General features: G+C 40.8%; 1 protein-coding gene across 1 annotated transcript in view; it reads left to right on the top strand.

Moving 5' to 3' along the window:
* The window catches only part of PTH2R (parathyroid hormone 2 receptor), a 544,685-nt gene that overhangs the window by 467,106 nt on the left and 52,068 nt on the right, over positions 1–25,511 (top strand). The window contains exons 9-10 of the mRNA XM_063429445.1: positions 66–132; positions 17,720–17,814. Coding sequence (XP_063285515.1) covers positions 66–132; positions 17,720–17,814 — 162 coding nt within the window. The remainder of the gene's footprint in view (positions 1–65; positions 133–17,719; positions 17,815–25,511) is intronic.

Raw genomic sequence — 25,511 nt, 5'->3', positions numbered from 1 at the left:
TTATGTGTTAAGTTAAGATTATTTTGATATATTTTGCAAGTTAAAATGTTTGATTTATTTTTCAGATGTTGGGAACTTAGTGCTGGAGACATAAAATGGATTTATCAAGCACCGATTTTAGCAGCTATTGGGGTGAGCTAATGCATTTATTTTAATATGTTTATAAAATATTAACACTTATTGATATGGGCTTTTATATTTCAATTTATTGTGATAGCCAGCTGTTACAAAGGGGTCAAAAATATTGTTTTTGTTCAGCTAAAGATGACTATTAAAAGACACAGGTCAAAGCTAATATAGCAGAACATTCAAAAAATATGCTCTATTTACATCAATTAGAGTCAAATGACATATATTTTATTTTTAGTGTAAAATGTATAAATGTTCCATTGAAGACAAATCATTTTGTTATATTTATTGTATGCATAACATAATATACAGTTTAACATTATTAGATTTAAAGCCCTGTAGACATTATTTACATCAAATTTTACTGACATAATAATTTCTAAGACGTTTAATTTGTCATCAGCTGTTGAACAGTAACTCTCTAGGAGGTTGGTTTTCTCTGTCATCGCAAAGGTCATTTTGCATTCATAATGATTTTTTTGACATGGCTCTTCTTTTGCATAACATGACTTACATTTGTTATTATACAATGAGTCATAGTATAAATAACATATTGATACTGCAAAAGTAAAGCTGCTTTGACCTACAAAGTCATGGTAGTGTTTACTAAATCAAATTATATTCCGTAGTGTAGCGCAAGCACATGATTAGACACAATTGCACTGTGCTTAGGGCAATAGGACCCTGCTGAGAGCACTGAAACAGTGATTCCTGCATGGCCTACCATGAGTGGGCTGACCTGTGTGACTAGCAGGCAGCTTGGGTGCATTCATGCTAGGCTGGCCTGCCAGTTCTTTGGGCAGACCTGCCTGCATTCTGGGTAGGTCTTCTCTCTGTTACCCTAGCCAGTGGTGTCCCGATACACTGGATGTCGCTGTTGTTTACTTTGTTTAGCAAATTATTAAGGAGATTAGCCTCTCCCTGGGAAAAATCCATTGAGACTGTTAGAGACTCAGTCCATTGGGACTATTAGAGACTTCCTATTAGAGACTCTAAATAAAATGAGATCCTAAAAAAATTACATTAATTGAATATTTATTTACAGTGTGTGTATATAATGAATGCAGTGTGTGTGTATGAGTGCAGTGTGTGTGTATGAATGCAGTGTGCGTGTGTGAGTGCAGTGTGCGTGTGTGAGTGCAGTGTGTGTATGTGAGTGCAGTGTGTGTATGAAAGCAGTGTGTGTATGAATGCAGTGTGTGTATATGAGTGCAGTGTGTGTGTGTGATGCAGAGTCTTGGTGGGGGTGGGCATTTTTATTATTTTTTTATGATTTTAATATTATATACACACATCTGCATTTTAGGTCCAAGAGGGTGACTCAGATTGATGGGAGTCTGACTCCCTTTTCTGACTCCCTGTATATAATGCAGTGTGTGTGCATTCTATACACACACACTGAATATAATTCAGTGTGTGTGTGTATATATAATGCACACACTGCATTATATACAGGGAGTCAGAAATTGGAGTCAGACTCCCATCAATCTGAGTCATCCTCTTGCACCTAAAATGCAGAGTGTGTGTGCATATAATGCAGAGTGTATGTGTATATAATGCACACACTCTACATTATATACACACATCTGCATTTTAGGTGCAAGAGGGTGACTCAGATTGATGGGAGTCTGACTCCCTTTTCTGACTCCCTGTATTTAATGCAGAGTGTGTGCATTAAATACACACACACTCTGCACTAAATACAGGGAGTTAGAAAAAGGAGTCAGACTCCCATCACCTGGGCATTTTTATCATTTTTTTTATTTTAATATTTGAATACTTTTTTTAATCGTTTTTTTTTGTCCCCCCCCCCTACTTCATACTTGGCCAGGGAGGGGGGGCTGTTCAGGGGGAGGGGGGGCCTGTCCAGGTGGAGGGGGGGCTGTCCAGGGGGAGGGGGGGCTGTGCAGGGGGAGGGCCGGTACTTACTGCCAGTCTCGCGGTCTGCTCCCAGTGTAAATCTCACGGCCCGCGTGTCTCGCGAGATTTACACTGGGAGCTTAACAGAGGAGCCGCTCGGACGTGCTGGGAGCTGACCGGAGCTGCTGTAAAGGTAAGTAACAGCTTCTCCGGCCCCCAACATGTCATGGTCTGTATTATGGCAATGTAAGTTGCCATGATACAGACCTAGACTCGAGTATAAGACGAGGGGGCTTTTTGAGCACAAAAATATGTGCCAAAAAACTCGTCTTATACTCGAGTATATACGGTAATTTGGACAAATTACAAAAAACCAAGACAAAAGTTGTAGATAATAAAGACAGAAATGTAGCAAATAAAGATATACCGTATATACTCGAGTATAAGCCGACCCGAATATAAGCCGAGGCCCCTAATTTTATCCCAAAAAACTGGGAAAACTTATTGACTCGAGTATAAGACTAGGGAGGGAAATGCAGCAGCTACTGGTAAATTTCTAAATAAAATTAGATCCTAAAAAAAATATATTAATTGAATATTTATTTACAGTGTGTGTATAATGAATGCAGTGTGTGCGTATGTGTGTGTGTATGAGTGCAGCGTGTGTGTATGAGTGCAGCGTGTGTGTATGAGTGCAGTGTGTGTGTGCATGAATGCAGTGTGTGTGTGTATGAATGCAGTGTGTGAATGCAGTGTGTGCAGGGCCGGTGCAAGGATATTTGCCGCCGTAGGCAAAAAATTTTTTGCCGCCCCCTCCCCCCCCCCATATGTCCTGACTTCCCCTCCTCCTCCCTCAGTGGTCCTTACCTCCCCACCCCCGTGTTCCTTCACCCCCCCCCCAGTGGACCTGACTCACCCCTCCCCTAGTGGTCCTTACCCTCCCCTCCCATAGTGGTCCTTATCCCACCCCTCCCTCTCATAGTGGTCCTTATCCCCCTTCTCCCTCCCATAGTGTTCCTTATCCCCCCCCATCCCTCCCATAGTGGTCCTTATACCCCCCCTCCCTCCCATAGTGGTCCTTATCCCACCCCCTCCCATAGTGGTCCTTATACCCCCCTCCCTCCCATAGTGGTCCTTATCCCACCCCCTCCCATAGTGGTCCTTATACGCCCCTCCCTCCCATAGTGGTCCTTATACCCCCCTCCCTCCAATAGTGGTCCTTATCCCCCCCTCCCTCCCATAGTGGTCCTTATACCCACCTCCCTCCCATAGTGGTCCTTATACCCCCCTCCCTCCCATAGTGGTCCTTATCCCCCCCCCTCCCTCCCATAGTGGTCCTTATCCCCCCCTCCCTCCCATAGCGGTCCTTATACCCCCCCCCCCTCCCATAGTGGTCCTTATAACCCTTTTTTTGTAATTATTAATTTTTTTTTTTTATTATTATTATTTTTTTATTATTATTTATTTTATTTATATATTTTTTTTTCGTCCCCCCTCCCTGCTTGATATATGGCAGGGAGGGGGGCTCTCCTTCCCTGGTGGTCCAGTGGCAGTTCAGTGGGGGGGAGAGGGGGGCTGGCAGAGCTGTAACTTACCTGTTCTGCAGCTCCTGTCAGCTCTCTCCTCCTCTGCGCCGTCCGTGCAGCTCCTTCTATCAGCTCACACTGTAAGTCTCGCGAGAGCCGCGGCTCTCGCGAGACTTACACTGGGAGCTGACCGAGGTGCTGAACGGACGGCGCAGAGGAGGAGAGAGCTGACAGGAGCTGCAGAACAGGTAAGTTACAGCTCTGCCAGCCCCCCTCTCCCCCCAGTCTGTATTATGGCAATGCAAATTGCCATAATACAGACCTTGACTCGAGTATAAGCCGAGTTGGGGTTTTTCAGCCCAAAAAATGGGCTGAAAAACTCGGCTTATACTCGAGTATATACGGTAAATGAAAATGAATTAGGACGGACTGAAATGAATGGGACGGTCCAAGCTATAATGGTTTCATCTCCCTGAATTGAATGTGTTACATGGAGTCCCCTGGCACTGCCCCTCCATTCTATGTTAATCCAATTTAAAGTAGTTTTACACTAAATGCCTATCACTGCTTTCCCATAATGTTCTGACATAACCTGATCTATCATTCTACATTACCATGTGTCCATCTTTCAGGCATTTTTTGCCACCGCACGGAAAATGTCACCCAAAATGCCTTGTTAGCCCTGTGGAAAAAACAGCACCCATTAGCTAGCTTTTATTATTGGCTCATCCTCTCCTGAATTTCCTAACTCTGTTATACTAACTTATCATCAATGTTCTGAAAACCTTTCTATGTCCTACTAGGAAGTTACTGTGGTCACTTTGGCTTACTGATACCCAGAGGCATAACTAGAAAGCACGGGACCCGATGAGAAAATTGCCCTGAGACCCCCAGCCCCTTGATGTGTCTCATTCTTTCCCTCCCCAGCAACTACATGTGTCTCATCTGTCCAACCTATGCCATGCGTCTCATTTCCCCTGTGTGTCTCATTCCCACCCCTCAGCCCCTCCATGTGTCTCATCCCCCCAAATATCTTATTTCCTCCCACCCAGCCGTATATGTGTCTCACCCCCCCCCCCCAGCCCCTCCATGTGTCAAACCCCCAGGCTACTCCATGTGTCTCCTTTTCTCCCCTCAACCCCTTCATGTGTATCATTCCCTCCCCCCAAACCCCTCTACATGTCTCATTACCCCAAAGCCCCTTAATGTATTTCACTCCCCACAAAAGCCCCGTTATGTGTCTCATTCCCAACAGGAACCTACATGTGTCTTTCTCCTCCCTCCACTCTTGCCCCTCTGTGTGTCTCATTTCCCCCATGTGTCGCATTTCCACCCCAAGTGTCTCATTTGCTCCTCCCAGCCCCTCGATGCGTCTCATCCCCAGCCCCTCCATGTGTCTGATTTCACCCATGTGTCTCAGTTCCTTCCCTCAGCCCCTCCATCTGTCTCTTTCCCCTATGTATCCTATTTCCTCCCACCCAGCTCTATATGTGTCTCATCCCCCTAACCCCCAGGCCGCTTCATGTGTCTCATTTCGTCCCCTCAGCCCCTCCATGTGTCTCATTTCCTCCCCTCAGCCCCTCCATGTTCCCTCCCAAAGCCCCTCTATGTGTCTCATTATCAGCAGGAACCTACATGTGCCTTTCTCCTCCCTCTACTCTTGCCCCTCTGTGTGTCTCATTTCCCCTATGTATCTCATTCCCACCCCAAGTTTCTCATTTGCCCCTCCATTTCTCTCTCCCCTCTCCCCTGCAGCCCCTGCAGCCCCTCCAACCCCCTCCCCTGCAACCCCTCCATTTCTCTCTCCTCCTCCCTTCCCCTGCAGCCATTTATTCCTCTCTCCCTCCATCCCCTCCCTTTCTCTATCCCCCACCCTTTCCCTCCACCAACGTATCTCTCCCCCTCCCCTCTATTTATTTTCCCCCTTCCGGGTTCGCGTGCGTCCCTACATCGTCCCTACATCCTTTGCCAGTCGCGTTGCGTCACTTCCGATCGACGCATGCGAACCCGGAAGAGTGCACACCGGATCAACATGTATCTATTAATATCTCCTATATAATATGGATGGACACCTATACAAGTTAATACTTCTAAAGAAGCCCAAACCCAGGTGAAACGTGTTTAGTTGATGAGAGAGACTGGAAGCTGACTTTTATACATAGATTTTATTCTTTTTTTTTAATAATAAAGTTACAGTTTTTCCTACTCCCTCTGGTTTCATAACTGTTCCTAGTGCACTTTGGATCCTGCTATATCCCTTGGTGGGGATTATACCACCACAAGCTATCAACACCAGAGCAAGTCATTGCTCTGGAATCTGTAAGTAGGATACTTACCTTTCTTTTATTATAAGCATTTAGTACATACTGTACCATTGGATTTTATTTGTGTTTTTGTTTTTATACATATACACGGCTGTGACAAATTGGATATTACATCCCACTACTATTCTTATATCCCAGATGGGGATTGTACCGTCCAGGCTCTATACGGCAGAGCTATTAGCAGCTCTGCAAAGTGTGAGTTAGTCTTTTATATAGTTCCCCTTTTATTGGATATATATTCCATTGACTTGATATATTGCACTATTATTGTTTATATTTTTTTTCTGTTTAAGGGTTATATACAACATCATATAACTGGAATATCCTGTATGTATGTATATACCATTTTATATTTTAATGACATTATATTTTAATCACTTTGTATTCCTCTGTGGCGCGGTTTACCACTCTGTTTTCGCACTATTTGTAGAAGAGTGATTGGCCTTTCATGGCAGTTGTATTGGAGCAGTATAATTCAAATTTGGTGGGGTCACGAGTGCCCTGAAGGAGGTATGGGGTAATGCGTATAAAATGGGTGATCTGATTAATTTTAAATTGTTGTAGTGCTGTAATGTGTCCACCAGGTAGTATAGCTGCCAGCTCTTTGACCCCGAACTAGTCAAGAGAGAGATAGGGGGTGGAATGATATGGTTTGTAAGTGTGACCATAGCAACCTGGTTTGAACAGAGGGTTATGGATCAGAGGGTAAAGAGGGTATGGGAATGGAAAGATATTTGTGTGGTGCCTGAGTTGGGCCCAAACTTGCAGTGTGGGTGTTATAGTAGGATGGTATGTGCCTATGAGAAAGGGAGCTGCTGATTTATGCCAGGGAGTGGTGTGGAACAGAATGGTGAAAAAGGACCATTCTAGGAGTACCCCATGTATATAATTCGTTGGCTTGGACCACTCACAAACTCTGGAAAGCATGGCCGCCTTACAGTATAACTGTAAGTTTGGGAGTCCAAGAGCATAATGTTTTATATAGGGATTTAGGGAGCAGAACTGGCAGCACCTGTAGAAGGTACAGAATATGTGTTAATATTAAACTAGCTGAAATGTGGTAGATGCCAGGACTTCAAATCTCAAGATATATTTTGGAGAAGGGGGGGGATGTAAGTCATAAACTAGAGATATGTTATCTGGAAGGTAAACTCCAAAGTATTTGATAGCATTGTCCGCCCAGGCACACGCAAATGAGGTTCATAGAGATTGTTGCAAAGTAAGTGTGAGATTCAGTAGCAGTATTTCACATTTGGTTAGGTTGGTTTGGAAGTTAGATACATGGTTGTACATGGAGATTTTGTATAGTATATGATGGAGGGTGGTTGAGGGGTATGGCAACATGAATAGGATGTTGTCAATGTACACTGCAACCTTCTCTGAAGGTGTCTGAAGTCCTTGGATAAGTGGGTTGTCCTTGATCCCCTGAAGGAAGGGTTCAAGTACATGGACAGATAGGAGAGGGGACAGAGAGCACCCTTTTCTCATGCCGTTTCTGATTGGGACTGAGGGAGAGAGTTGACCTTTAACCCGAATCCTTGCAGTCGGCATGAAATACAATGCTTCCAGCTATCTCAGCCAGTTAGGGACAAATCTCATACTTTTTAGCATGGCTATCAAGAGCCTTCTCTTGACATCAATGGATAATAGTAGACTATGACCAAATTAAGCCTTAGAGAGATGGATCAGGTTGATAATTTTGGTTGTGTTCCCTTTTGCCTCCTGGCATGGTATGAATCCTTCTTGATCAGGGTGGACTAGTCCCATAAGGAGTGGATGCAGATGATTAGCCAATTATTATTGAATTGCTTCAGATCGGATTATTTTTGAATTGCTTCAGATCAATAAGATTTTGCTAAATGGGGTGGTAACTCCCACAATTAGAGGGGTATTTGCCCAGCTTATAGATGAGGGTAATGTGGGCTTTTAGTACCAAGGAAAGTAGTTGGGAGTGTAATGTAATGAAGGATCTCAGGAAGGGTGTGGCTAGGGTGGGAGAGAAGACCTTAAAATATTTGGCTGTAAAGCCATCGGGCCTTAGGCTCTTGCCTAGGGGCATCGTTTTAGTAGCGAGTGAGAATTCTGAATCGGTAATAGGTTCCTACATAGCAGAGAGGGAATTTACAGGGATGCTGTTTTTTATACTGTGTGACAGATAGTCCTGAATAGCTAGATTCGAGAGAGGGGTGTTCCTCAGATTGTAGAGGTTAGTGTAGAAGTCTTTAAAGGCTTCCAAAATATCCAATAGGAGGTGGGAGATTTCCCTGATGAATTTCTAATGTGGGGTATAAAGGTTGTCTGTCGCCTCTGCTGTAGGGCACGAGCAATAAAGAGTCTGCATTCCCCACCATGAGGATAAATGTGGCTTTTAAAGATGAGATGCTTACGCTTTGTTTGTGTACTTAGTCAAATTTAGAGTTACGTCTTCTTAGCTGTGAGAGATTTGTAAATGTGGAGGGAGTATGAGTTCTGGTGTACGCTTTCACATATTCTTATTTCCCCCAACAGAGAGCCATTCATGGCCTTCTTAAGTTTTTTCTGCCCTGACCCTAATTTGATCAGTGCACCTTGAATTACACTCTTGTGTGCCTCCCACGTAACAGTGGGAGAGGTCTTCAGTGAAGTGTTTTCAGTAAAATAGTGGTCTAGAGATGTCAGGATTTAGATGACAATGATAGCGTCGTTCACGAGGAGATCAATTGCAATTTGCAGTGGGAAGGGAGGGGATGGAAACGACAAGAGACAGGGGGGCATGGTCAGACCAGGTAATGGATCTGTGGGAACAGGATTAAGCAAAATGCAAAAACCTGTGTGGTAAAAACATGTCAATTCTGGAGTATGTGTTTGTTGGTGGGGAGTAGAACGAATATTCTTAATTAGTAGGGGACGCCAACGGTCGTACTATTGGGCCTGGTCAAGCAGTGTGTTCATACGTTTATGGTTTGATGAGGTGTAGTTTGAAGCAAAGAATGCAGAGGGAGTGAGTTATAAAGGCTCATCCAAAGAGACCAAAGTCCGTCTTCATAGTCTGCTCCGTCCACAACAAGTCCAGGTAAGTTGGTAGCAGCATAGAATGTTAAACTACTCGTCCCGATGCGCACAGGTCAAAGTAGTAAAATATCCACAGTAGACGATGGATGGAGGACTCTACTCCCTTGGAGGACAGGTCCATGATGGTGGTGTCTTGCACCAAGTGTGGAGACATCCGTTGGTCGTTTCTTGAATGGCTGCTGCCATTTTTGGTGTTGTGGCAGTTTTTGCGATGTATGTGGTTGCTGTGGAGAGTACCTGTAACGGACCGTTTCAGCAGACAAGGGGTTAAAATCTGTTGAGGCGATATTCCCCTTTCAGATATAAAGGCAGCTTCAGTAAAACACCAAACTCCCGAATTGAATACAAGTGAATGCACCAAACTCCCGAACTGCATACAAGGGAATAAGGTAGCACTCCAAACTCCCAAACCGGAACCTCACGAATAGCTGCTAGCAGACGAACAGGAAAAGCTCCCAAGCGGCTTACACTCCTGGCATTCATTCTCTATCAGCAACAGTGAATCCCCCCAAAGACAAGACAAGGCTCCGCGTTGAGGGTCAAGCAGTGGTCTGGTTTATTATGGGCTACCCGCCCAGTATTTATGCAGGTCTCCTACTTGGTGGACACTCCCCTAGGGGACCAAATGGGAGACTGTAACAAAAGACAGACAGGTATCAATTCAGGACATACAGTCACAACACTTCCCCACAATGCATCTTGGCTTCCTCTCCTCTGCCCTGGAGATAATTGAGAAGCAATTCAATTATCTCCCAGGACAAAGGCAAAACTCCATTACACACGTGGGGACACAAAAACAGTGATATATTTTAAAATACATAAAGTCACATTTTACACATAATACACAGACATTTCACATATCCCCAGATAGATGGGATCTGAGCGCACAAAACTACCAAATAGCGCTCAGATCCTATACACACAGTTCAATTGCCATGGAGCCAAAGTCTTTAATTACACGAATGGGCTCCATGGCTGTGCTATCTGGGTTAACACATTCACATAACACAAAATACCAAAGGGACATATATTCGTTAGATCGGTACGAAATAGAACCAGGCGGCAGACGGCTCAGCGGTGTTCGTGCAAGTAAGTGTCCGTTTTTAGTTACATAATTTAAGTGCCGAACACCGCTGGCCATACGGGACTTTTAAAATGGCCGCCGCCACGTGTTCGGTAAACAAACAAAGACCACCCTGCATTCGTCAATTAAGCTGCAGCTTCAGGGTGGTCAATTGGCGGCACACTCCAGGTCCCGGGTGGTTGCTCCTTCGGTAGTTTGTTCGGTAGATAAAATCTACTGAACACCTCGGCAGAAAGGCACGAATAAGCCTTTCAGCAGGGAAAAATACGTTGTTTAAAAGTCTGGTCCATAGTCCAAAGGCAGCAGGCGGGCAACCAGGCTTCTCCAATGCAATGTGGCGAGATTGCTCTCGTCACAGTACCAATCCAGATTTATGCAATAGAATGGATCTACAGTAGGAACAGACAGAAAAAACTCATAGTGTAATATCATGACTACACCATACTGTAGTATTTTTTTTTTCAAATTAGAATTTTATTCTTTTTTTCAAAAAATTTTATGGGAGGTTACAGAAAAAAGAAAAGGTAAAGGGTTACAATCATTCAAGTAAAATATCACAAGGCAAACATTTCACAGTATAAAATTACATTTTCAAATGACTCAGTTCACTTATTTGACATTATATAATTTTCTTTTTTTTTTCTTCTCTTTTTTTTCTCCTTTCTTTCTCTTTTAATTATCACCTGTAATATCTAAATCTGGGGCTGTCTTATATTATGTCTCAGGTTGAGTTAAAGGAAAAGAGCATATTCTTAACATAGTTGGGCTATTCCTTTCGGATAGTTATCCTAAGATTTAATTTACAGTCTTATGGTATTTGATATTAGTGTGCTACTATATAGTTCTAGTACCTTAACAGCATATATGGTTCATAAGAATGAGGTCTAAATTCTAATCTTGACCATTGTTATGTTTTGCCTAGTATAAGGAAAAAATAAAAGAATAAAAAAAAAGAAGAGAAAAGAAAATAAATTAATTAATAAATTAATAAATTATATTTTGGAGGAAGTAATCCTTTAAATATGAAAGTGTGTTGCATCTCTGCATCGAGAATTTCCGGTCTATGGGGTAGTTGATTAGTATTTGACAAAATGTGAAATGAATTCCTCCGCACTTTATGCTCCAAAAAGATCATAGTATAGTTGGATGTGGGGAGGTTAGTTGGAGGTGAGTCCGCCACTTATCGTCTACGTTGGGGCTTAGTTTCCCTATTTTTGTTTCCACATATTGAGTTCATAGTCTACTGTAGTGGTCATTAGAGTTTTGATTTCATGTAAAGAGGGCAAGTTTGTGGACTTCCTGTATCTAGCTATTAGTGTTGCTGCTGTGGATTGAAGGAGGAAGATTATTTTACGTGTGACTTTAGGTATGATGTCTGGTAAGATTTTGAGGAGTATCATCTTTGGTGTATGTTCGAGCTTGTAAGATGTAACCTCTTGAATCAATGTTTCTATATCTTTCCAAAGGTTGTTTATTTTGTCACATGTCCACCATATATGTAACATGGTGCCTTTGTGAGAGTGGCACCTCCAGCAGATGTCTTCCGTTTCGGGATAAATTGATTTGAGTACATGATGAAAGTCCTTCATGTGCTATAAAAATGTTCTCCCATTCCTCTTGTGTTATAATTTCTTGGGTGTCGGATTGCCATTCTGTCATAAATTTCCACATTGGTATTTCTTGTGAATTGGTAAGGCTATCATAGCAAATCGAAAATACTTTCTTTGGTGGCGAAATTGTTGCACATAACTGTTCAAATTTTGTGATAGAAGTATTTAAGGTTTGCTGTATTGTACGTATCTTGTTGTTGGACATGAGTGCTTTGATTCGGAGATATGCAAAAGTAAAGTGTGAAGGGAGTACAAATTCCACTTGAAGATCAGGAAAAGGCTTTAAGCTATCTATTGTATAGAGATGGAATATATGTGTGATTCCCATTTGTCTCCCTTGTGAGTATGGGAATGTGCCATTACAGTTATATAGAGTTTTAAGTGGGGCCGCCAGTGACCATGGGTGTGCCGAGCATTGACTTTCTCTATTGATATCTCAAATTTTAAGTAAATGCCTGGTAGTGGATAGTGTATCAGGGACTATCTTCCGATTCTGCTGGGACATCCAGATCAGAGAAGGTAAGTCGAAGTTTCCGCAACAGTTGCTCTCTTTGGCTACCCATTGAGGAGTGTTTACACCTGAGATTGCGCTAACTATATTGGTTTGAATTGCCAAATGATAATGAGTTTCAGATTTGGGAACCCCATGCCACCGGATTTCACTTGTCTCAGTAATAATCCTTTTGGGGCCCATACTGTAGTATTTAAGGTTGCACTCACAAACGAATATTGATTTAAGGCACATCAATTATTAAAGTTTGCAAAAGATATTCCACTTGTGAATGGGCATGTAAGAGAATAAAAGCAAATAACAAATGCAGACTGTTTTTAACCTGGTTATGTGCTTTAGTTATTAACACTTACAAGATCGTAGTGATATAAATGCATATCAAATCCCATGATATTATAGTCATCAGCAGCAGTTCACAGGCAATCTCAATAGAGAAAAGGAAAACCACTTCCTTAATTTTCAGTGAGATTTATTAAATAAATCAACAAAATTAGAATGAAATAAAATAAAACCAAAAGAATATTAACAATAAATTAATTTAAAAAACTCTCTAAAATAGCCCGACCCTACTCTTTTCATCCGATAAACTTCGGACTTCCTCAGGGGTAAAAATAAAAGCCAGTTTCCTGTGCATTAACTTTCGTTTGCCACCTGGCTTCATTTTTAAATCCACTCCTCCCGCGGATGCCATCAGCCCGAGAGAGGCTACAGGTGTTGCTCGTTGCTTTCCATGTTTGTTCCGAGCCTCGCTTCAAACCGCCGTGCAGTCACGTGTGCGTACCATAAAACCCGGCAGAAGCGTTTGCGTTCCAGCTCAAGTGCTTTCGTATCGTAGTTGCTGTGTGTGTATATATATATGAATATATTAGGCAGTGTCTGAGTATGTATTAGGCAGTGTGTGTGTATGTATTAGGCAGTATGTGTTTGTGTGTGTTTCTATGTATTAGACAGCATGTGTGTGTATGTGTTAGGCAGTGTGGATGTGTATGTATGAGGAAGTCTGTGTGTTTATATTAGGCTGTGTGTGTGTGTGTTTGCACGGGCTGCTGCAGGTATTCTGTACTGTGTGTGACTGTCAGGGAATGTGTCGTTTGTGTGTGTATGGGTCAGTGTGTGCCAGTGTGCAGTGTGTTTGTGTATGGGTCAGTGTGTTTGTGTATGGATCAGTGTTAGTGTTCAGTGTGTGTGTATGGGTCAGTGTTAGTGTCAGTCTGCAGTATTAGGCAGAGTGTAAGTGTATGTATTAGACAGTGTGTGCTTTATAATTGGGGTCAAGACATCTCCCTGTCTGTCACACAGCTAGGAAGGTTTTCTTCCACTTCCGTTAGCTCCACCTAGCTACCAGAAGAGGCAGATGTGCTGTACAAGCATGCTCCCGCCTTCTCCCTTTCTCAATGTGTTGAACTAGGGAAACATGGGAAAGCTGTGATGCACACAACTGCAGCCCCAGAATAGAGGCTTCTCAATGAGAAGCCTCTGATTGGAAGGCTTGCAGAAAAAATATATATGTTTTCTTTGGAAGTATATCTACTAAATTGTTCAAATAAATCAGTGGAATGTTTCCTTTTGGAGTTTAATTAATGAACATGTGGAACTATCTCATGAGGGGCAGCAAAATGGATCTTTGCCTACGGTGGCAGAATTCCTTGCACCAACCCTGGCCCCATTTGTATACTATATTGCGACCAAGTAAGTTGTCAGTAATGGGCTTGAGAGCCCTGCAAGCTTATAGTATAGTGTATAGTGTGGCCATGGAACAGTAATGGAGGTGATGAGGAGAGTAAAACTCACAGTATGTCCTCCTTCTGTGAGTAGTAGTGAAGGCAACAGATTACAGCCCCTGGAAAGTCGGGGGTATTACCTTTGGGCTTCAGGGACCTATGGGCTTTGTCCAGAACTACTGTTTCATGCACAGTTCTGCTAAGAATTAGATAAAACGGTTATTGGAGTATTGAGTGCAAATTCACATTTTTCCTTTCTGGTAGGCATCGTATGCGCAAGTTGTTCCTGTGGTCCCTGTTATCCAGCTCTTTGAGGGAGAGTTGGAAGGAGGTGAGGTATGTTTTATGAGCCTCAAGCGTGGTTGAGATTTGTAGTACCTAGGATATAAGGAGATTTCTATCATCTTCCACGATTCCCAATATGGCGGAATTCCACTCCAAGTAAGTCAAACTTGTGCTGGAATGAGGTTTCCCAGCATGTTGGCCATGTCTTCTCTAGATGGGAGATAACTCAGGAGTTCTCTTATGTCCGATACTTGGGATCAGGTTAAGTTCTCCAATATTGTCTGACTAGCTGCGGTGACCTCTCAAGCGACAGCGCAGGTGCCCTTTTGTGGTCCACATGGTCCTGGTCTCGGTAAGAGTTATGTTTAAAATATTTAATCAGCAAGGTAGCTTTTCCAGCTGGTGTCTTGGTAGACATGTTCTGGGTGCTCCGGGTTCTCTTGGGGTTGTCCATGTCGACTGTCGAGCCTCAATTAGCACCTCTTGCACTCGGAACTCTACAATTATGCAGCCATGCAGATACAATGAGTGAACTCTTTTTCCATTATTATTATTTTTTTTGTGTTGCATATGTAACATTTTAATTATTTTAGCAACCTCAAAATGGATTGTGTGATTATTAAACCCTTTGTAATTATTTATATAATTATATTATAATTGTTTTGCTCTTGTCTTGTCATGAGTTGTTTCCTTGTTTCTTCTTTTATGCCTTTTTTACTGCCAGTTTCATTCCAATTTGTAACATGGATACTTTTTGAAGATAAACATAACACAAACGTGTAGGTTAAAAAAAAAAAGGCACCTTAATCAGGTTCATAGGAATATAGAAGACACATCTTACCTTTATTTCTTCAAAATATTTTTTTAAAAAGTGGACAGAAATAAAAAGGAAGCACTCCTACACATTTCTTGCCTTAGTGATACTTCAACAGAAACAACTGAGCAGTAAGAAAGTGGACTTAATAAATAAAAATAATGTACAATCAAATATATAGGCAGCCAATTGTAACAAAAAATGTCTGACAATCATAATCTTGGCTGCTGGGCTGCTTAAAGAAACACTATAGCGTTAGGAATACAAACCTGTATTCCTAACACTACAGTGTCCTTCTGTCTCCTTCCTCCCGTCATTGTCATTTCACAGAGTTCAACTCTGTGCAACCACAGGAATAGCCTCTAGTGGCTGTCTGGGGACAGACCCTAGAGCCAGTCTTAACCCTGCAATATAAACTTTGCAGCTTCTCTACAACTGCAATGTTTTCACTTGCAGGATTAAGGTTACAGGGACACTGCACCCAGACAACATCCATTAGATGAAGTGGTATGGGTGCCTATAGTGTCCCTTTAAGGGTAAAGTCTTAAATCATAATTTTAACATAGTATGAATTGGGTAAACATAATAACTAAAAACAAGAAATTAATCATTAATGCACAAGTAGAATGGTAGATGTATTTGGATGTGAAAACAATCACAGACAAAGGCTACAGGCTACAATTTAACCTTTAAAATTACACACTTTTGCTACATTTCAAAGACGAGATACAACAATCTATATATGTTTATATGATATCTAAATTAATAATCAAAATAATATGACATTGACATATGCTGGCAATGCTATGAAAAGTGAAACTAAAAATAAATATGTTCTAGAACATCTGTAATAATGTACTTAAGGAACATGACTGTAAGTCCATATTTAATACAAACAATGGCTGGTATTAAAAATGTTAAACCATTTTACACTGTGGTGCACCGAAAAAGGATATTGCTACTTTTACTGAAGATGCCCTTCAACTGAGACCACCAATACATCCATACGAGGTGTGATGAAAGTAACTTCGCCACTGGCTTTTGGAGGGGCCTGTTTGCTAGCCTCCTACCCTGTGACTATGGCCCCTGCCATAGACCTGGCTAAAATACTGTAAACAGCCTCTGTTCGTGCAAATGGAACTATATGGTTAATTTACTGAACAGCCACACAAACCAGAGACCACCCTGGAACTTGTTAAGCTTAATTCATTGTTGATTCATTGTTGCAATTTGCACCTCCATGATCTAAGTGTTCGTCTGGGTGGCCACAATTCCTATGGCCGACCATGAGGTGGCGTCCATCTTGTTTCCATGGACCAAAACCGTGAATAGACTTCAGGGAGACTTAGCCGCGAATGCCCTGGTACTATTTTCAGCATGTAAACTATGCGGTTCCCAGTCGGTCCTCCAGTGGCACGTAGCCTATATTCTATGGAACAATTTTCGGCTATGGGACCATGCCTGCGGTCAGTAAAAACTATGACTTCTATAACATTTCTGAACCCCTGAACTGATCTGGGTGATTTTTTGATATATTGGCCACCCAGATCAGGGCTATCAGGGAATGTAACATTTGTGGGGTCGTATTATGTATTTTTAGGGTACTTTTGGGGTGTTTTAAAAAGTATGTTTTTTTTCTTTGCTTTGAGATAATTAGATTAGAATTAGTACAGTTACTGATCCAATTATCTCCCAAGCAGGGAGGAGGGATTGTATGTTTGTTATGGGAGTGTCGGGCATTTAATCACTGTTCCTTTTGGTCTGTGTCTTTGTGTTGGAGTCCCCAACAAGGTCCATGTGGGTGTACCCCTTGCATGGGGATTGTCATAAAAGGCCAAGTGTGGCTCCCATTAAAAAGAGATTTGTTTACCCCTTCATGAAGTCTTGGCTCATGTTTGGGGAATTGTAGAACTACATTTACTCTGGGGATTGCTATAATCACTATTCTCCCCTGAGTATAATCACTAGCTGTTCCTGCTACTCTCTCTGGACTGTGAGAGGTCTTCCCACTGGACGCTGGATCCTGGTCTTGGGTCCAGCGTGGGCGGATGACGGCGAGACCCCAACCAAGCTGCGGCGGTTCGTGGGGTCTAAGGTGGTTATAGTATTCCAGTACAGTGGTTATGGTGCTCAGAAGTACTAGGAAGCAGCGACTGGCGGAGGTACTCAGTCGGGGTGCCAGGCGGTCCGTCACAGACGGTTATTATACCGTCCAGGCGCAGACATCTGGAGCCAAAGACAGGCTCTAGAAAATTGTATGTGCTTTTTATTTAATTTTTTATCATCAGTAACCTAAATACTATACCATATCTCGTTTTCTCCTCATAAAAATCTTAAAACAGCTAAGTTAAAAAATAAGATATAGCTTAACAAAATATATTGCAAAATGAACATGAAACACCACAACCCTGTAAAACACCAATCTCCATTTCCATTACAAATCACAATCATTATAGGAAAATGGATAAATACCAGGAAAATAGCAAAAACAGACAAATACTTAATATACTATAATAATATTACAAAAAATAAACCTGCAAAAAATAAAAACATTGAGATAGTAGAGATATGTTATCTGAGTGTAATACTGTTACATATAGACTAAACTGAGCTGTTTTGAATTTGTTAATAATCAACAACTTACTGAATAGGAAAAGTAACACTTCTATTTATGGTGCCCAAACTGGATTTTGTGGATCTAATTAAGTACAAATGCCTTACCTGTGACATATCAGTATATGTCTTTTTATATTTATTTACAATTTACATTTTCCTATAAAAATATTATTGTTTATTTTTTTCAGTTAAATTTCATCCTATTTCTGAACACAGTGCGGGTATTGGCAACTAAAATCTGGGAATCAAATTCAGTTGGATATGACACCAGGAGACAATACAGGTAAGGCCCCAAATTTAATGTCAAATAAAATAAAATAACATGAATCATGTGGTTCTATTATTTTAAACTCCATAGTTTATGTTGAATCATAAAATGTGTTATATTATAATGGTACTGACAGAATTAAAAAAGCAAATGAGAAGTGCTGTAAAAACTTTGTGATAAATAAGTCTTAGATATTATTTATATAGAGTGCCATATCATTCTAACAGATGGAGAACTACTTTTATTGCTCCAACTACTAATAAAGTAGCTTGTAATATTATATATTAAATGTTAAAGTGCTAGTGAAATTATGTTAATATATCATGTAAAGTGCATTCAAAGTGCATTATTGTGAATCTGTGACTCTAGCATAAAGTGCAAAATATTAAAAATTAATAGAAGCATATGTTATACTAATTGTTGTCATGGAACTATATTACATGGGTTCCCAAATTTATATTAATATATACACAGGTAGACATAAGACGTCATAGATTCATTCATATGTGAAATATATGTCAATGGACTATATGGAACCTAAACAAAAAACAGAAAAAAAAAAAATGAAAAAGGGAACATTTTTCACTGAGGTCCTTCAAAGACAGAATTGAGTAATAATATTCATTATAGGAACACCGAGAAGGAGCATTTTTCATTAAAGCCCTTCGGTGACAAAGTGTTCAATTGTACGATCCAAAATGTCTCTGGGACAGGGTCTATTACCACACATCTCAAGGGGGATAATTGGTGTTTGCATTCGAGAAAATGTCGGGCCACAGGTTTGTCCGGCTTGCCATCACGATAAGCAAGCCGGATACTTGATTTTTGACCTCTAATTCTCTCATAGAGTGCTGTCTCTGTTTTGCCTACATAATTGAGGCCACAAGGCATAACGAATTCGGTTCGACAATGTATTCTGTATTCAGTCAGTGCATCAGATGTTGCATTTCGCTTGTCAAGCCGCTCCTGAACAACAAACAACATCAGAAGCGTCTTACTTGGGCTAAATAAAAACCGACCTGGTCTGTTGCTCAGTGGTCCAAAGTCCTCTTTTCTGATGAGAGCAACTTTTGCATCTCATTTGGAAACCAAGGACCCTGAGTCTGGAGGAAGAATGGAGAGGCACACACTGCAAGATGCTTGAAGTCCAGTGTGAAGTTTCCACAGTCTGTGTTGACTTGGGGAGCCATGTCATCTGCTGGTGTTGGTCCACTGTGCTTCATTAAGTCCAGGGTCAACGCAGTCGTCTACCAGGAGATTTTGGAGCACTTCATGCTTCCCTCCGCAGATGAGCTTTATGGGGATGCTGACTTCATTTTACAGCAGGACCTGGCACCTGCCCACACTGCCAAAAGCACCAAAGCCTGGTTCAATAACCGTGGGATTACTGTGCTTGATTGGCCAGCAAACTCGCCTGATCCGAACCCCATAGAGAATCTATGGGGCATTGCCAAGAGACATGAGACCGAACAATGCTGAAGGCCTCTATTAAAGCATCCTGGTCTTCATAACACCTCAGCAGTGCCACAGGCTGATAGCTTCCATGCCACACCGCATTGAGGCAGTAATTGCTGCAAAAGGGGCCCAAACCTTTGCTTTGCATGTAACCTGTCTATGTCATATATTAGTTTCCCCTTTTACGTTGCATTACTGAAATAAATGAACTTTTGCACGATATTCTAATTTTTCGAGTATCACCTGTATATCACGGTTTTCACAGTTTACCGAGGTGTTGGTGGTTATGGTTCCACTATTGGTTTTGTATTGGATTTCATTTTAATTTCCTGTTGTAGCTTTTTGAAACATGTTTCCATTTCAATTTTTATCATTTGAAATTGATTATCAAGACATTTGCATAACTTCTCGAGTAATATATATCTTTGCTCTATTGTTAGGAGATCCACTTTTGGTTGAACTATTATCATCCACCATACTTCTAATGAGGGCTTGGTGTGTGTGTCTTTTTATCTGAATTTGTATCAATATTTTTCATGTTTTTCACATTTTTTTTCTTAACTTAAAAAATACAAGACAATCAATAATAGTCAAGATCAAGATAAAGCAAGATAAAATAGTCAAGATCAAGATAAAATGATAATCAAGGTTTCAAAGTTCCAAGAAAGTGTGCTTTCTTTTATAACCCTTTTATTCTTTTGCCTCCCCTTTTTTCAAGTGCCAAAGATTGCTTAGCCTTGTACTTGAGCATAATGTATTATTTTCAGTTTAAAACATGCACACCTGCAGGAATGAAAGCTTGGATATTAAAATCATTTTACTTCAATATAATTTAGAGAGATTCTCAAAGTATGCAGTGCATAAATAACCTCTTTGATGTATTGTTTCCTAAGCAACATGTATAATATTATATCAAGATGTCAAATGGAAAAACTGACATACACATGATTATTCTTAATGAAGATCTGATTAAGAGATATATATGAAGTAGTCTATTTTTTTTTATAGTCTAGCAACTCCATGGTGCATACAAAACGCTAATGTGTGTAATTGAATATGCATCTGGGAATATGCATTTAATTTTCTCCCGTCATCCTGTTCCAGTGTTCAGCTTTGTAAATGGAAACAAATATAAATTCCTAAATCCAATACAATTGATTAACTGTTTGTTGAATAATGTGTATTTGTGCTACATGTGCTCAATATTTAGGAATTTGTTTGAGATTATTGAGGAGCAAGAAGAAAGAAAGAGAAAGAGAGAGCACAATATAAATAATTGAATGCCAAAATTTGGGCACCCCAGACCAAATAACATATTTTGTTTAATTTCTACGTGAAAAGAAGTTAACATAACAGCATTGAACAAAAGCACATTTGCCATAATTTTGAAAGTCTAACCCATTAAAAAAAATATTAGCATGGGTCTACCTTCACACTAGTGAAGTTTTTCATTAAACACAGTGTAGTGTCCAGATGTACAAAATCTGGTGAAAATTATCAAATACTGACCGCACTGAAAATTCTCATATTACTAAAGCCAAATATGATTGGAAGTTGGTCGAACTGAGCAAATCTGCCGGAATTACCCACATGCAATCTTTACAATATAAAGGATTCAGAAGATTCACAAAGCACCAATTTTAAACTAGGGACCAAATGCATTCAGTAGAATGCACATTTACAAATTATCTTCCACTTACTTTTATGCAAGCGAAAGATAATGTTCAGTACTATTTGCCCACTGGCGGCAATAACAGCCAGGGGCTAATAGTTAAATTACCCTCGACCATGCAACAGTTAATTATGTGGCAGTAAGCCACCTCTGACTATAAGTAAATTAATATATAAATAAAAAGTCTATGGGGGTTAGTAAGACCCCTATATTACCGTTATATTACCGTCAAGAATGTTTAAAACCACCTTATACCCCCACCTGCCTCCTATTCATTAAACATTCTATACTAATGACTGGCCAGCCATTGAACTGACCAGCTATTTTCCTTTTTGCTTAATGCACTTATATCTTCTTATCAACTATATAATCTACAGCTGTATGTGCCACCTAGTGGGGTGCACAGTATCCTCCATATTTAGACCACAAATTATGACATAGGTCATAATGACTCTTATACATACTATTATACTGCTTAGTTTACTCCTGGGAGCTGCACGTCTTCTATTTTAGAAGATCACAATCCCTACATGTAATGCACATTTCTTTTGTTGTATTCAACTGATACCTACACCAGATTATAATGTAAAGTTTTCTTTTTATTTGTCTACCCCCCCCTTTAAAAGCAGTGCACTATTATACTGATTTTCCCATATGGTTACGTCCAGTGGCGTACACATGACCTATGGGGCCCCGGTGCGAAAATTGATCCGTGTGCCCCCCCCACACGCTTACTCTGCGCAGGCCGGGGCCGCAACACATGGCGGCGGGCACCTGGTCGCAGGGTTGCGACCCCTGCGACCGCGGTATGTAGACCAGTGCATGCAGATGCACACACACTTAACCCCTTAAGGACCAAACTTCTGTAATAAAAGGGAATGTCATGTGTCCTTAAGGGGTTAAAGGACCACTGCAGACACCCAGATCACATCAGATCAATTTAGTGGTCTGGGTGTCAGGTCCCTCTAGTTTTAACCCTGCAGCTAAAAGCATAGCAGTTTCAGAGAAACTGCTATGTTTCACTGAGGGTTAATCCAGCCTCTAGCGGCTGTCTCACTGACAGCCGCTAGAGGAGCTTCCGCGATTCTAAGACACTGAACGTCCATAGGAAAGCATTGAGTAATGCTTTCCTATGGGCGGTTTGAATGCGCGCACGGCTCTTGCCATGCATTCGCATTCGGAGCTGAGCGGCGGAGGGATCCCCAGCGCCAAGGGAGTCCGGCGCTGGAGAAAGGTAAGTGCTGAAGACACACACACACTCTCACGAACAGATGCATACACACTAGCTAACAGACACACACATGTACTGACAGAGACACACTCAGCGACAGACATACACTCTCACTGACACACACTCACTAACAGACATCAAACAGACTGACTAACACAAACACACTCAGTAACTGACACACACAGTAACACACTCACTGACACTCACTAGCAGACACACACTCACTGACACTAACACTAACACACACACTAACACTCACAGTAACACTAACACACACACACTAACACTCACAGTAACACTAACACACACACACTAACACTAACACACACACTAACACACACACACTAACACTCAGAGTAACACACACACACTAACACATTTTTTTAAAATTTAATCCCCCCAGCCTCCTTACCTTTTGGAGTGCTGAGGGGATTCCCTGGGGTCCAGTGGTGCTGCTGGGCTCCTGGGGGGCCGGTCACCCGATGGGCAGGCAGGCTGACCAGTGCGCGAGGGAGCACTCTCCCCTGAGTGCTTCCTCTTCAGCTCCCTCGTGCGCCGCGTACTGATACCGGCGCCGGAAGATGACGTAATCTTCCGGCTTCGGTATCATTGCGGTGCGCGAGGGAGCTGAAGAGGAAGCACTCAGGGGAGAGTGCTCCCTCACGCACCGGCCAGCCTGCCTGCCCGCCGGGTGTAAGCAGGGCCAGCCTCGGGGGGCCCGGAAGTGGCCGGCTCCTGGGCCCCCCAGGTGAAGAGGCTGGCCCAGTAACATACATACCGGGTCGCAGGGGCGGCCGGGCCCCCTGGTGGGCCGGGCCCGGTCGCAGCCACGACCCCTGCGACCCTGGTATGTACGCCAGTGGGTACGTCCTATCAATAGCACACCGGAAACCACACTGTCTCATGTTAATGTTTTTAGTGCTCTCAAACTTGCACCAATTTATAACTTATATTTTATACGTACAGTACCTTGATGATAGTTTTTTTGTTAGAAATATTCTATGTACAAGGCATGTCAGCTTATTTGAGGACTATAAAGTCACAGACACAGGAGGACTATGTCATGTGTACTTTTTTATGTCACCTTTAAATGTTGTTTCCTATAATGCCACAGGACTCATTGTATATGTAAAAGAGAAACTCTTTAGAGGACCTGATGCACCGAAATTAAGATATAGTTAGTTTCCCATATTATGTTATAATAATTAGTCGAAGATTAAAATGAGAGTTAAAGTGATCTTAATAACTGCTCACGTCCCTTTTTAAAACACAAATCATATCAAAGAAGAATACAGATGGAGAGAGCATGGTCCTTTGGGAGAAGGCCAGATATGGAACTAAAAATAGGTACAAAAAGGAGATTATATAGTGTAGTAAATTGATGGAATTGAAAAAAAGGAATAAAGTAGAAATGCACTCAGAGTGTGCAGAGCTTCCAGTAAGCTGCATTTGAAAACACTGGTGTGAGCATTTTGGACTAGTCTAGTTATTTGTCCTGCCCAGTTATTTGTCCTGAACAAAAACAATTTATGCATACAGGCACTCTTTTATCTATGTTATGGTGCAAAGTATCAGGGTGGCCCAAAAACCTCCTAATAGTCAAAAAATGATTGATACTGCACTCAAAAATGAGAATATAAGAATTGTATTTAATAAATAGTTAATCTGATATTGAGTAAATAGTGAATTTCATAAGTATCCAATTACGTATATACAAAGACTATATACATAAATTGTACAAAGATAGTAGATAATACTCTAAAGTGATAAATCCCATAAATGCAAGTGTAATTTCATGTAACAAGATGATCATGGCAAGAGCTGATATATGAATAAGTGTTAAACAAATAGTTCTGCAGTCTCATTTAGAAAAATTACATATATACAATATTTGACCGAAGAATGGTAGAGATTGTCTACCGTATTAACTCAATGTGTACACTTGAAAAAATTGTAGAAAAAATAAATAAATAGAAAATAGAAAAAAGGAAAAAAAGAAAAAAGGAGAAAAAAAGGGAAAAAAAAATAATCACAAGAAAAAATGTATATACAGTCCAGTGTGCACACTATTGTAATCTGGGTGGATCTCACCAAATGGTATGTAGGGGAAATTTTCGGTTCCCAATGAAGTCTCCACAAGATGACTGATGAAAGAAATCCAAGTGTTTAAATTCTTTGTGTAGAGGGAAGCTCCACGTCCTCAGTCCGGTCCCATATCCTGGAAAAAATATATGTCTACACACACTCTCTGGCTCTTGCAATGTCGAACGGGCATTGCAAGAGCCAGAGAGTGTGTGTATACATATATTTTTTCCAGGATATGGGACCGGACTGAGGACGTGGAGCTTCCCTCTACACAAAGAATTTAAACACTTGGATTTCTTTCATCAGTCATCTTGTGGAGACTTCATTGGGAACCGAAAATTTCCCCTACATACCATTTGGTGAGATCCACCCAGATTACAATAGTGTGCACACTGGACTGTATATACATTTTTTCTTGGGATTATTTTTTTTCCCTTTTTTTCTCCTTTTTTCTTTTTTTCCTTTTTTCTATTTTCTATTTATTTATTTTTTTCTACAATTTTTTCAAGTGTACACATTGAGTTAATACGGTAGACAATCTCTACCATTCTTCGGTCAAATATTGTATATATGTAATTTTTCTAAATGAGACTGCAGAACTATTTGTTTAACACTTATTCATATATCAGCTCTTGCCATGATCATCTTGTTACATGAAATTACACTTGTATTTATGGGATTTATCACTTTAGAGTATTATCTACTATCTTTGTACAATTTATGTATATAGTCTTTGTATATACGTAATTGGATACTTATGAAATTCACTATTTACTCAATATCAGATTAACTATTTATTAAATACAATTCTTATATTCTCATTTTTGAGTGCAGTATCAATCATTCAGTTATTTGTCCTGGTCCTGTCCAGTTATTTGAAGACCAGTTATTTGTCCTTTTTTTAAAATACTATCTATGAAAACCACAGTTATTTGAATTCCAGTTATTTGTCCTGGTTTTAAAAATGTGATTATATTGATCTCAATGTATGTGTGTGTATATGTATATACATACATTGAAAAAAATATATAAAGTGATCTCAATGTACGTATATGCAAAAAGGAATACCAATCTTGCTCAAAAGATATTTATTATGAAACCACATGTTATAGTACAGTGATTGGGAACCTTTTTGAGCCCGAGTGCCCAAACCGCAACACAAGTCAACTTTTTTTCCCTCAGAGTGCCAACACGGCAATTAAATCTGAATACCAAGGTTTAAGTTTAGAAAAAACAACTTGTGCAGTTGTCCGAACTAGTTAACATATT

The sequence above is a fragment of the Pelobates fuscus genome, chromosome 8 (genome assembly GCF_036172605.1).
Source record: "Pelobates fuscus isolate aPelFus1 chromosome 8, aPelFus1.pri, whole genome shotgun sequence".
Lineage (NCBI taxonomy): Eukaryota > Metazoa > Chordata > Amphibia > Anura > Pelobatidae > Pelobates > Pelobates fuscus.
Note: the sequence above shows the minus strand (reverse complement) of the source record. Positions and strands in the feature narration are given on the sequence as shown.